Source organism: Pleurodeles waltl, chromosome 4_2, assembly GCF_031143425.1.
Source record: "Pleurodeles waltl isolate 20211129_DDA chromosome 4_2, aPleWal1.hap1.20221129, whole genome shotgun sequence".
NCBI classification, from domain to species: domain Eukaryota; kingdom Metazoa; phylum Chordata; class Amphibia; order Caudata; family Salamandridae; genus Pleurodeles; species Pleurodeles waltl.
The window spans coordinates 810,403,254-810,416,219 of NC_090443.1; the positions used below are offsets into that span (position 1 = coordinate 810,403,254).

Below are 12,966 nucleotides of genomic sequence, written 5' to 3' on the forward strand. Positions count from 1 at the left end.
GAAATGGTTTTCTAACTCACCTAGATGATCAACACATAAATCACACATGAATCACAAAGGACAGGGAATGTGTAATGGCATTCTTCTCTCCTTTGTGAGTTGTATACAAATTAGTTAAGGATAAGGACAAGTCATTGTTCTAGATTTAACTTTTGTGAACCATTATGTTATGCAATGCGTAAAGCTCAGAAAGGCTATCATACCAAATGGATTTTGAGAGACCTTTGTGCTACAACAACCACACAGGCTGTCCATCTTATTTCTGTAGTTCACATGAAACATCTAGTACTAGTGATAAAGCACGATTACGAATTCAAAATAAATAACTGTCATCAGTATTGCAGTGTAACTTGATACAGCATTTATAATGATTCACACTCACAAAGGCAGATCAAGCAGGTGTAGGCATTTTTTTATGGGTTTGAGTATGCTGGCAGTTTTTAAAACCTCTTTTTTTTTTTATAACTCTGTTTTATTGAATTTATCAGAAACAACCAAAATAAAAATAAAACAGACAGTGCATTTTCATATGAGATATCTGAATGTCCATTGTTCTCACGGGCGGAGGCTGATGAAACCTGTAGGCAGAAACATGGGACATCTCCAAGCAGACTAGCAAGAACTACCCCGCTCCCCTCCCCCAGGACCTCATATGTAACCAAACGTTCATACACCTCATTTACAACGTGACTCTTTTACCACAGTTGGTTGGCACTTATACGCATAGTATAACATCCCATAATAAAGGATCGTCATCTGTGCTCCAATCAGAACCGGACTCCTGGGCACCCGTGAAGCATTATAACAGTGCACTCCAGGCCGTTATATCCGCCAATGCCCCTTCTTCCCTGCGTTTGAGTCTCATATTTTGTTCTTCGGCTACACCCCATTCCAGAACATCACAAGACCAGTGAGTGGGGGATGGACTTTGTGTACCCATCCAACCCATAGCCACCCTTCGCTTAGCCAAGACAAGAGCAAGCTGCGTGAATCTGTAAGGGACGCGCCTACCCTAAGGTCTCTGTATTATACTCAGGAGGCAATCTGATGGCGTTGCCTCAAGCCCCAGACAGATAACCCCTTCCAACTTTCGAACCACCACCCACCAAAATTGCTGTACCTCCCTACAGGCCCAGGCCAAGTGAAGAAAAGAGGCACCTGTCTCCCACATCTAGGACACCCTGCCTCCCTTGTGGAGTCCATCTTATTAAGTCGAGCAGGCGTAATGTATACATGATGGACAAAATGAAAGTGCAATAACTTAAATCTGTGGTTACAGGAGACTGTGAGTACCAGAGATAGAGCCAAATTCCAGTCCATATCTGCTATGGGATACTCAAGCTCTCAATCCCAGGCCCTGCGCGCTGCACACTCTACCCCCACACTATCCCCATGTAGCGCTCTATAAAACAGAATCACCAAGTGGGAATCATCTCCCCAATTTAGTAACCCGTGCAATATCTTTGATGACACAGGGGCCACCGGAAACCCAGACCACTCGAGCCACACTCTCAATCTTGTCATATTGCAAGAACTGGCCAGCGCTCAATCCAAACGAATCACGCGCCTCCTGAAAGGAAATAAACTCACCAATGGGATATAGATCACCGGCCAGCAAGCATCCACCCATTCTCCAAGCCTCCACTGACATGAATGTATCCATATCCCTAAAGGGGGCTAGACTCCAAATCTTCTGTCTCCTATCAAAGGGAGCACGTTGGAGTATCCTCTTACCTGCCTCTTCCCAGATCCCAGCTGTATTCTTGACCAGGTAAGGGACAGGAGTCACCAACCTACCACCTGACATTAATGCGTGCACCAGAGCCTCATCTCCCAATATGCCCGCAAACAGACGCTTCTTCCAATTATCCTTCTGCGTCATCCACTTAGCAGCATGTTGTAAATGAGCCGCATTATAATAAAGTCTAATATTAGGGAGTGCCAAGCCTCCATCTTCCATATCCCTTTGTAACGTGGACAACGTCACCCTGCTACAGCGGCTAGCCCAAACCAAGGAGATCAACAAGCTATCTAGATGACTAAAAAGCCGAGCATTCAACGGAAACAAGGAATTCTGGACCAGGTAAAGACACTGTGTCAAGAATACCATCTTGGCCACAGCCGCCCTTCCCATCACGGAGAGAGGCAGCTTATTCCAGAATGAAATAGAGCGCTCCAACCCCTTCACCAGCCGTTCCACATTATGCGTCAGATGTGCCATCACCATATGTGTAACCCATATGCCCAAATAACGAAAACTTTCAAGTTCCCATCTGAGCCCCACCTCAGGCAAAGCCATCAGTGGGGCATCACACAGTGAACCCATAGGAAACAGCAGTGACTTCTTCCTATTCACCCTTAGCCCCAACACAGCCCCAAATTCTTCCATCAATTGTAACAATAGGGGAACCGAGACACGTGGCTCACGGAGGTACAGCAACGCATCATCGGCATACAGGGAGACGATATGAGTGGCCTGACCCACCTGAACACCCCTGGGCCCCAATTCCTCATGCAACCATGTCCCCAGTGGCTCAACCGCTAAAGCAAAGAGGAGCGGTGACAATTGGCATCCCTGCCGGGTTCCCCTACCAAGCATCCAAACATCCAATGGCTCTCCGCTCACCAGCACGCATCCAGTGGGAACAGTGTACAATAAACGAGCCCAAGCACAGAATCGAGAGCCAAAGCCCATTCCCCGCTATATTGCCAATAAGTATTCCCACTCCACGGTATCAAAAGCCTTCTCTAGATCCAGTGATAACAATGCCAATTTATCTCCCACCTCCGCAGTTTCATGTAAAACGTGAGCCAAGCGGCACAAATTGTAATTCATACTACGGCCAGGAATGAAACCGCATTGGTCCTCGTGTACTAGACCCCAGATCACTCCACGCAATCAAGTAGCCAAAATTTAACACAGGATCTTGACATCCGTATTGAGCATAGTAAGCAGGCGATATGAGGAGGGGTCATCAGGATTCCCCCCCCAGGCTTAAGCATTAAACAGACAACACCCTGTTGCATGGTCTCAGGAAGACTACCCCGTTCCTGAGCTTCCTCAAACACCGCCAACAATCTCTCCCTCAACAGAATAGGAAACGCCTGGTACAATTCAATCGGGAAACCGTCCCCACCAGAGCTGCACCCACTTCTTCAACTGTGATCTCAGCATCTAGGCTCTCCACCCCGTTCGGCTCTAGTCGTGGAAGGTTCATACGTTTCAGAAACTCTCCTAATCTAACATTCAAGACAGGGGTACCAGCCCTAGACAGCACCTGCAAATGCTCCACTAATGCCTGAAAAATGTCTATCCGATTAGTAACCTGTACCACCACAGCATTTAAAAACCTCTTTAAGTTCCATTTTGATATTTGTTATGGTTAACTGGTTACTGCACTGGTTTATCCAATCTGAGATTTCATGTACAGTTGTGGTCCTGAGCTGCCATGGTTAGAGAGAGAGAGAAGTGGAGAGGTCTATTGGGATGGGCATCGTTATTATCATCCTACATCTGAGTGTCATTGGGGATGGGCATCGTTATTAGCATCCCACATCTGAGTGTCATTGTGAGCTGTAAAGAAGTGGTCAGGATGCATAGATATTTGGGACCTGCAGTGGCGGACAAATTGGCCAGCAGTGTGTGAAAGAGCTCTTCAGTTATTCCATGTCTATTCATTTTGTGACTGCACAGTACCTGTGACGGACAATCCTTGTAGCAGACATGTCTTATGTGACTGTAAGCAATACAAGTTAGTATTTGCTCTTGACCACTTCGTATTATGGTCTTAGTATTATTGTGGGCTCTAGCTGTTATATGTGCAAGTATATAACTATACAATGCCACGACAAACCATTGATTAGCCCTTCTTAGCATACCTGCATATCGAAAGCAGGTTTGTGGTTGGACTGTTTCCAATCTGTGGGTTGTAAGCTGAGGAATGCACTTGAGGTTGTGTTTGTCTTTCTGGGCTCTTTTGCCAGGATGTAGGAATATGGAGCTATCGAAGAAATCGCTATGTTTCCAACTGTCTTCAGAAGTGTATATGCTCCTGGGTGCTGCTACTACTGGCTGGTAGTGAGTTCCATAGCTCGGCAGCTTGTACTAAGAAAGAAGTTCTTCCTATGGGTTTCTTATGGTAAGGTGGTATTGTGATAAGTTCTATATATTGAAGGTGTAACTGTGTTCATTTAGAGAAAAGGGTCTAGCAAAATGGTGTGTCGAATATCCCCAGTCAATTTGAGCATGCAATGAGTAAGAATGTTTCCACTATTATTTCTACTCCCTTCGAGGGAGAGGATGTAGCGCAGTGGTCAGAGCGACCGCCTCGTAAGCCGAAGATCCAGGTTTGATTCAGGTGCAACGTCCTGTGATTCGGAGCAACTCACTTAATCTTCCTGTACCTGTGAACAGCGCCTTGAGACCCTCACAGAGGATAAGCTGCGCTACATAAAATCTACGTTTCATTTTATTTCACTATATGCTTGGCAAGCATGGCCATGTATGTCATACTTTTTCACTGTTAAGAATAAAACCATAGCAGGAGACACTAGCCCAACACAGTCTCCCTCGTTTCCTGTTGTTTTCCTCACACTTTAATTGTCTAATTTAAGTAAAAGCATGTAGGTAATGCGCTGGGACATGTTGGGATGCTAACCATTGTTGAGTCGACATAAAAATGTGCAAGAGGCTCAAATCGTTGTAGTCAAATAAAATAAATATTTACAATTGTCCCATTTGTAATAAAAAAATGCAAAATCCTCTAACAAACATTTTACACATATTCTTATGGAGACTTTGTACAAAGAGCCACGTGCAGGCCTAATACAAATAAACCACAAAAGTAACTTACTCTTTGGTCTTCCCAAAGCTTTCTTTCGCTCTGACGTCATGGCTGCTTAAAGATGACACACTACCTCTTTTCTTTAAAAAACGAGCAGCCTTATCCTTGGCAATTTCAGACATGTCTGGGGAAAAACAAATCGATAAACATGGTATTTTATTCAATAGGCAGCATCATTCATTTTTTTATAGGTATTTGATGAAGAGCAGATATGTATTCAGTAAATACAGCTGAGCAGTACATAGAACATTTGTAGGTCTCTCACACCTAATGGCTGCTTATTCTGTGTGTTTGGTATCAGACTTATTATAGCTAATACTTATACTCAGAGTTAACTTTGAGGCCATCCCTTATTCATGAGCCATGGCTTTCTTGTTTTGCGCAGCTGCAAGCTCCACATTCAAGGACTTTCCTCACTATTCTTACGTGGGTCTAGACTAAAGGAGCATTTAGGTCTCACTGTCTTTTGATTGGGGTAAATTGTATCCCCCCACTGCTCACATGACGATCTTGCACTGCACTTTGTGAGTGACCATCTTCCCTCGCTCTATCTTCCTCCTCACTCTCCATGTTCTTCTTTTTCTGCTAAACTGGTGAGATTTAAAATCCCAATTTCCCTCAGCTCATGCCCGTCTACCAGTGTTCCATTATCTGTCTGCTGTGCATACTGCAGCAGGCAGCCATCTTTGAATGTTTTCTGAACAATTCCAAGATAACCACTCAGACAGGAGCATTCATGCTCAACTGAAGGAGCAATTTTCAATCCCTTAAGGAGGTTTTGAAGATGATCCTTGAAAAAGAGATACTAAAGGCTTGTGATCTATGGCAATCTGGAATTCGCTGCAAAAGATGTACAAATTAAAATTACAGCACTCCCCTAAGAATGATATTGTTTATTTGTCAATTTGCTCGCACCTCTGCTTGCTGGTGCACGAGTGTGAGAATATCATGTTCAATGGGGGGCCATTCTTCCATGACTTGTTACTGGTGGATGAGCCTGTACCAGTAGAATAGACATCTACTGTAAATTCTGAATCTTCTTGGATATTAGCACTACACCTTTGGATTACCTCCTAGGGAGTACCACGAAGTGCCTTTTGCGTGCATTATTCCATTCCAATGACGAGTTTCCTTTTGAAAGACATTTCTTAGATTATTTTCAGTACTCTGGAATAGTGGATCATTTGTCCCCCAGTATCGAAGCATACCCAGAAAACTGCAGACTCCAGTCATTGAGGTGACTGTGATGTTGTTTACATTGCACTACAGTCCAGTATAACACTGTCTGCATAATTCTGATAGCTGTAATTTGAGAACTTCACATTTGTTGCAATGCAATGGCAAATTGCTGTGCGAGATTCTTTTGAGTACTGCCAAAGCCTACTAAGGGTGCATGCACCAGGATGTCATCAATACTATTTAGAACTCTCATTAGGATCAACTCCACCACCTGCGAGCAGCTGAAAAAGTCCAATCACATATGGCTTGAAAAGGTGGTGATAGATTGTGAAGATTTGTTTGAAGAGAGGTGGTAGCACTCCAAATTAAGATAAGTGTTTGTGGACCACTTAGAACCATTCTAACTTATCCATCCTCTTCGGGTGAGTTTGTTCTGCAAGAACATGCTTCCAGAAAACCAAGCTGTGCCAAGTAGCTTCATTTTTTGTGTTGACTACCGGGAAGACTCATGGTTTTGGGAAATTCGTCTCTTTAATTATTTCCATTAGTTCCAGTTGTTTGAATTTGTCCTCTACTAAGGTCCACATGTAAAATAACATATGGTAGTGTAGTAGTGCAGCTCATTGCACTGGCTCATTAGCTTAGGAATATATGTATTTGTGGAAAAACATTTTGACATGGCTCTTACTAGACTCACCTAAGTCGGTTGGTATAACAACCATTTTCAATCTGTATTTTGCATTTTGGGTATGATTTCTGTTTTATGGTTCAACCACCAAGCATTAATATTATATGGACATTCTCATCCTTGACCATGCCTAGCTCTACCAGAAGTGGTTTTGCATTGTCTGGCAGTAGTGTTCTCATATTTAATCACAAAGGTGCTGTTCACATTTGTAGCTTAGGAGTTCTGATGCAGAGGGACAGACTTGGGGCTGGTGGTTTACTTTCCTGCAAATCCAGCAGCTTTTTCCTTTACAGGAATGTCTGATTGTAGGACGACAATATCAACCGGGATTTTTCTTTCTAGGCCTCACATTCTGGGTTGATTGAATAGAGAATTAATTTACCAATGCCAGAGAGATAGCCTTACCAAATACCCAAGCAGTGATTTTCTCAAAATGGGATGCACAAGTCTATGAAGGTTCAAGTGATTGCCGCCAGGGTCATCTTGTTTGGTAGTGCCATTCACAATTCTTTTAGGATTGATTGGGTACTTTTGTGAAGCAGTAGCCTTGAATTATTTGGGCATGGATGCCTTCCTATGATTTACTAAATGTAAACATGTTGTAACCTTTGTGCAGGGGAGTGTGGAAAGAAATAATTGTTTCTCTGGCCTTTTTGTTTGGCTTGGTGGAGGGCCTATCTCATAGTCAAGGTTGACATGGGGCCCAAAATTTATGTTAAGCACCACTTGTGTCACATTATATTCATCCACTTGGCCAGCGACTGCAAGAGCAAGAAACAGCTCATAAGCTTATCCCCTGTGAGATGCAGACGTGATAATGTTTTGGTAGCATTCTCTATTACTTTATTATTTCATAGTGGCTTTCCAGAAGAGCATCAAAGCAGTCCTTGGTCCCACCTTCTTGAACCATCAATCCACTACATCCTTCTGCCCCGCTATTGAAACCACATCTTACTGTACACTTCTTTGTTGATTTGTAGCTTGGTTTGCACTACATGAAAAACATAAAATGTATACATGCCTAATTAATTCATACCAGCGCTCCCAATTTAGACGGAAGACCCCTGATTCTTTCAGCAGAAAAAAAAAAACATTTTTCCTGTATTCCACCTAAAACTTCCTGTGCTACAATGAACGTACATAGGAAAATGAATTCCCCAATGTTTTCTCCAAATCTCCCCCTACTGCTTTTGTACATTTTGACTTGGATGATAGTGTAAACGTGGTACTCTTGGGGGCAGATATGCTTACATGTTTGGGAGCATCTTACACATTGAGACTAAATGCTGGAGATTGTGTGATCAAATCTTACGGTCACATGGAGTCCACAGGGCTGGACACATGGAAAACCAGGGTTTGGACACATGGAAATCCACCAGTAGAGTGGAAACCAGAGAACAGCTTTTAGGGGTGTTTGGAGGAATGGAGGGACCACAGCTATTATGCCTGGCAAACAACCCTTAGACCCATCCAATTTTCTTGTTGATTCGTATATAATTTTCCATAGAAAGTCCACATGTAGATGGTCAGATTGACTACACGCAGTCAGTGCAACAATAGGAGCTGTTATGAACAGACTTTGCTTCTAGCACACATGAATGCTTGTACATCGGCGTCTATCAATGAGGGTCAATGATCGGTTTAGCATTAACGTACTTACTTACCTTGCCAAGCAGATTATAAGATACTCACCCATGGACAGAGTAAGGCCTCCAATGTGGCTGCAGCTACAGGGGCTTATATCCAGGTAGGATGGAAGGTGTTTGCAGGCAGGGATACATGCTAGGAGTCAGGGGTGTAGACTGGTCAGTAAGATTGGCAGGGTGTTGAGATTCAGATTTTACAACAATCACACTGGCATATCATGATAAAATAAATTATATGAAAAGCACAGCATGAGAGGGGCTTAAGGGACAGTCAAAAGGGAGAGAAGTGAGGATTGTTACAGTAATTTAAAACTCAGATGCATATTTATGAGAGACTTGCGCCTCCATGGCGTCACTTTTAATGATGCAGCGTGGCACAAACCTCTCAACTATATCTAAAAGGCCACCCAAATCCACTTTGCGTGGCTTTGAATGGCCTCATAGATATGGAGTAGGGCAAGGCAGGGCAAGTCACTGCATTGCCTTACTCTGCGCCAGGGAAGTGCTCCATGGGCATTGCGATGGATTTTCCCATGCAACACCAATGGATTTTGACGCATCCCCAGATTTATGAGAGCCTGTAAACCTGGGGATGCACCAAAACCTTACGCCTCCCCAGGGGAGGCGCAGTGAGGAGAAATATCTTCATTTCTCCTTGTTTTTCCTCTTTCTGTGTGCTGCATTCTGTAGCACGCACAGAAAGAGGAAATACCTCCTGGTGAATCTTCCTGCACAAAAACAATCCTGCTGACAAAGCAGACACCCTTGAACCATGGTGTAAGGGTGCCTGCGTTGGCGCTAGGCAGCTAAAATTGCGCCAGCGCAGTTGGAAGGGACAAGAATGTGTTGCATTGAATAGATATGGCACTTTTCCGCCATTTCGCTGATTACAGAGAGTCGGCTCTATGATTGGAAACATTTAGTTGCTTTAGTATGAATCAAAAGGTGGGTAGTGCTACTCATAAGGCCGGCCATATATTGGATGGCATCTTTTCAAACAATCCCAAACTCACTGTAACAACAGTGCTGTCTATCACTTGGTCAGACCATGCTGCAATACACTTTAGTCTTGACCTGTCTTTTTTTAAACCTTTAGGGGCCTAAGCTTGGATGGTAAAAAAGTGGAGCTAATGGAATAAATTGAATTATGCAGAGTTTAACAAACACCTAGAAGCTTCAAGGCCATTACATCCTGATAATACTAATTAAGCCGCAGCACTGTATAGTAAATGGTTATATGATGCAGTCATAGAATTACTTCCAGAGAAAAAAGTGAAAACATTTAGAAACCATCCCTCAGCTCTTTGGTTTTCTCACCATCTACAAGTACTGAAACAGTAATGTCATAGGCAGGAAAAACATCTGGAGATCTCAGTATGGAGTAGAGGATAAAGTCAAATACAAAAGCCTAATCCAGGAGTATAAAAACATATTGTTGAGGAAAAATCTATGTATTACATGAAGTGAATTAATCCGCCTGCTAATGTATCTAAAGAACTCTTTAAAACTGTTTAGTTTTTGGCTAAGCCTAGTTCTTTGACTGCCCCCCCTCTCTCAATTAGTTCTTTTGTGCTAAACTTCTGACCTATTTCAAGGACAAAGTCGAATCAGTCTATCACGAATTTGACCTTACTAGAACTTCTCATGGTCAGACGAAGGAAGTTGGTTTTCCTATGTTGGGGTCGATTGAGCTGTACAGCTTTTACCCTCCGACTGAAAACCAGGTGGTCAAACAAATTTGCACACCAAGGGGGTGATTCTGACTGCGGCGGTCATTCTGGCTTTCCCGCGGGTACCGGCGGGCGACCGCCAGAAGACCGCCGGCCGGCCCAGCGGGAAACAAGGGAAAGCCCCGTCAACAAGGAAGCCGGCTTAGAATTGAAGGGGTGCGACGGGTGCAGTGGCACCCATCGCGATTTTCACTGTCTGCAAAGCAGACAGTGAAAATCTTTGTGGGGCCCTCTTACGGGGGCCCCTGCAGTGCCCATGCCATTGGCATGGGCACTGCAGGGGCCCCCAGGGGCCCCTCGACACCCCATACCGCCATCCTGTTCCTGTACACCGCCGGCTTTCCGCTTCTGGCCGCGGCTGTACCGCCGCGGTCAGAATGCCCGGCGGAGCACCGCCAGCCTGTTGGCGGTGCTACCGCCAACCTCCGCCCTGGCGGTAATTACCGCCAGGGTCAGAATGACCCCCCAAGTCTGGTGCTCCCTCAGACCTGTTACCACCTAAAGTAATGCACACTGCGGTTTACAAGATATTACCTGTATTGCAAACTTATTTAACAATGTGCTGGAAAAAGGATCTTTTCCTTTGGAGAGGAAAATAGCCTCAGTTTTACCATTGCAAAAAAGTCTTCCCTTGATCCAGCGATGAAGCATAATTATCGTCCAATATCTCGTCTTTCTTTCCCTACTAAGGTTATTGAAAAACACATTAATTAAACTTTGTCAGACTTTCTGGATAAAAATAAAATTCTGATTGAGTAACAATTTGGTTTCAGATCCGGCCACAGTACTGAAACTGCTTTAGTTACAATGGCAGAAGAGTTCAAACTGATTATGGACAATGATGGAAGGCTGCAGTGGTTGTTTTAGACCTCTTCGTCTTTCATGAGGGCTTACATGAGTGACTAGCTGAAATTGGGATCACCAGTTTGGCTTATGACCTTCTCTCCTGATTTCTAGAAGACTGCGAGTAGAGGGTGACCCTCAGGGACTTTAATTCTAGAGCCTTTATTTTCCCTTGTGGTGTCCCCCAAGGGTCTTCCCTCAGCCGTATGCTGTTAAATGTATATGTGGCTCCTTTAGCCAAACTTATCTATTTGTTTGGTTTTACCAATACAGCGCATGCCGACAATACTCAGGTCTTAGTTTTACCAAGCAATACCACAGAAGTAGCAGACCAGTTCAACAACTGTATGAGGCTATTGTAAATTGAATGAAAAGCAATTGTTTAAAACTAAATTCACAAAAACACAGTTCTTTTATTTGGAAAAGATCGCACTTTCTGAAATCAATTTTGATGGCCCCAATCCCTGGATTGTCCCCCTGTGCCAGCTCCGAAGGGTAGGAACTTATGTATTAGGTATTATTTTTGATGCAGAATTATCTTTTGTGGATCAGATAAACAAACTATCATCATTGTGTTTCTTTGTTCTAAAAATGTTAAGTAAAATGTGACCTTCTATTCCATCTGAGCTGCAAAAACTGGTAGTCTTATTCCTAGTGTTATCTAAGTTAGACTATCGTATTGCCATATATTTGGGCATTAATCAAAGACCATTAAATAAGCTTCAATTACTGCAAGACTCTGCTTGTCACCTGCTTAAGAGACTGCCAAAGCGTCATTCAGCTAAGAAAGCTTTAGCAGTGCTTCACTGGCTTCCTGTCAGAAAGAGAATTGCGTTTAAAACACTATGGCCCCACTTACGACTTCGGCTGTCTTTCAAAAAGACCGCCAAAGCTGCGGGTGCCACTATACCGCCAGTGCTGGCGGTATTGGTGGCTCCCTATTATGACATTTCCACTGGGCCAGTGCAAAAGTCACATCAACATTGCAGCCGGCTCATAATAGAGCTGGTGGCAATATTGATGTGCAGCGGGTGCAGCAGCACCCGTCGCACATTTCATTGCCTGAAATTCGGGCAGTGAAATGTGTGATGGGGCTGTGCCTGGTGGCCCCTGCACTGCCTGCAGGAGCCCCCAGGGGCACCCTGAGTCCACCTTACCGCCAGCCTTTCGGACAGGCTGGCGGTTGGGGATTATGACCGCCTGGCGGTCAAGTGGAGGGGGCGGTGGTATGGCCGTGGCTAATGTGCCACGGTCATAATACACTGGAGGAACACCGCCAGCCTGTTGGCGGTTATTACCGCCAGTGTACCGCCGGCCGCCAGGGTCATAATGAGGCCCTATGTTTGGCACTTAAAACCACAAAGACCACTCAGGTCTGCCACAGCAAGAACAGTGCAGATTCCTAGGATTAAGAAACCTACCTGGGGAGGTAGTGCTCTTGTTCATATTACCATTCAGCTTTGGAATAGACTGCCTCTGCCACTTAAATTCCCAGGAAAGTTATTCTTTACAACTTCAGCATTTTAAATAAGTTTTTTGTTGCTGTTGGACGTAGTTAGGTTGCTAGCGCCATGATGCCCTGTGGCATTTGTGCACTTTAGAAATTCAAAAATCAAATAAATGTTTTCCTTTTGACGCAGGGCAGCACAGCAAGATGGCTTGCTGCTCTGCCCCGCACCCAAATTTCATAGATTTGGCCCTCTTTTTCTAAAATAATATGTTTTAAGATCTTCAAAACAGAGACGTGTGTGTGTGTGTGTATATATATACCTAAATTCCCAAGTGAAATCCGACAAATACCTAACCATACCCGACTGAAAGCACCTGTACCCCAACAAGTTACTATAGAATTCATTTATTAGAGGGTATAACGCCCCAAACACCCCCTCTCAATCTGCGCCCCGGCGTAGTTAACAGGGTCTGGGTGAAATGATCCAGCGTACACTAAAACTGGAGCCATCACAGCATGTGTGGGCTAGGCCACATATCTAACAACTGTCCTCTCTTCACCAGCCTTTGGTCTGGATTATGAGAGG

The 12,966-nt window shown here is 44.1% G+C and overlaps 1 protein-coding gene across 1 annotated transcript in view; it reads right to left on the reverse strand.

Moving 5' to 3' along the window:
- Window positions 1-12,966, reverse strand: part of DYNLT5 (dynein light chain Tctex-type family member 5) — a 52,372-nt gene that overhangs the window by 27,160 nt on the left and 12,246 nt on the right. The window contains exon 2 of the mRNA XM_069232483.1: window positions 4,854-4,968. Coding sequence (XP_069088584.1) covers window positions 4,854-4,966 — 113 coding nt within the window. The 5' untranslated portion in view covers window positions 4,967-4,968. The remainder of the gene's footprint in view (window positions 1-4,853; window positions 4,969-12,966) is intronic.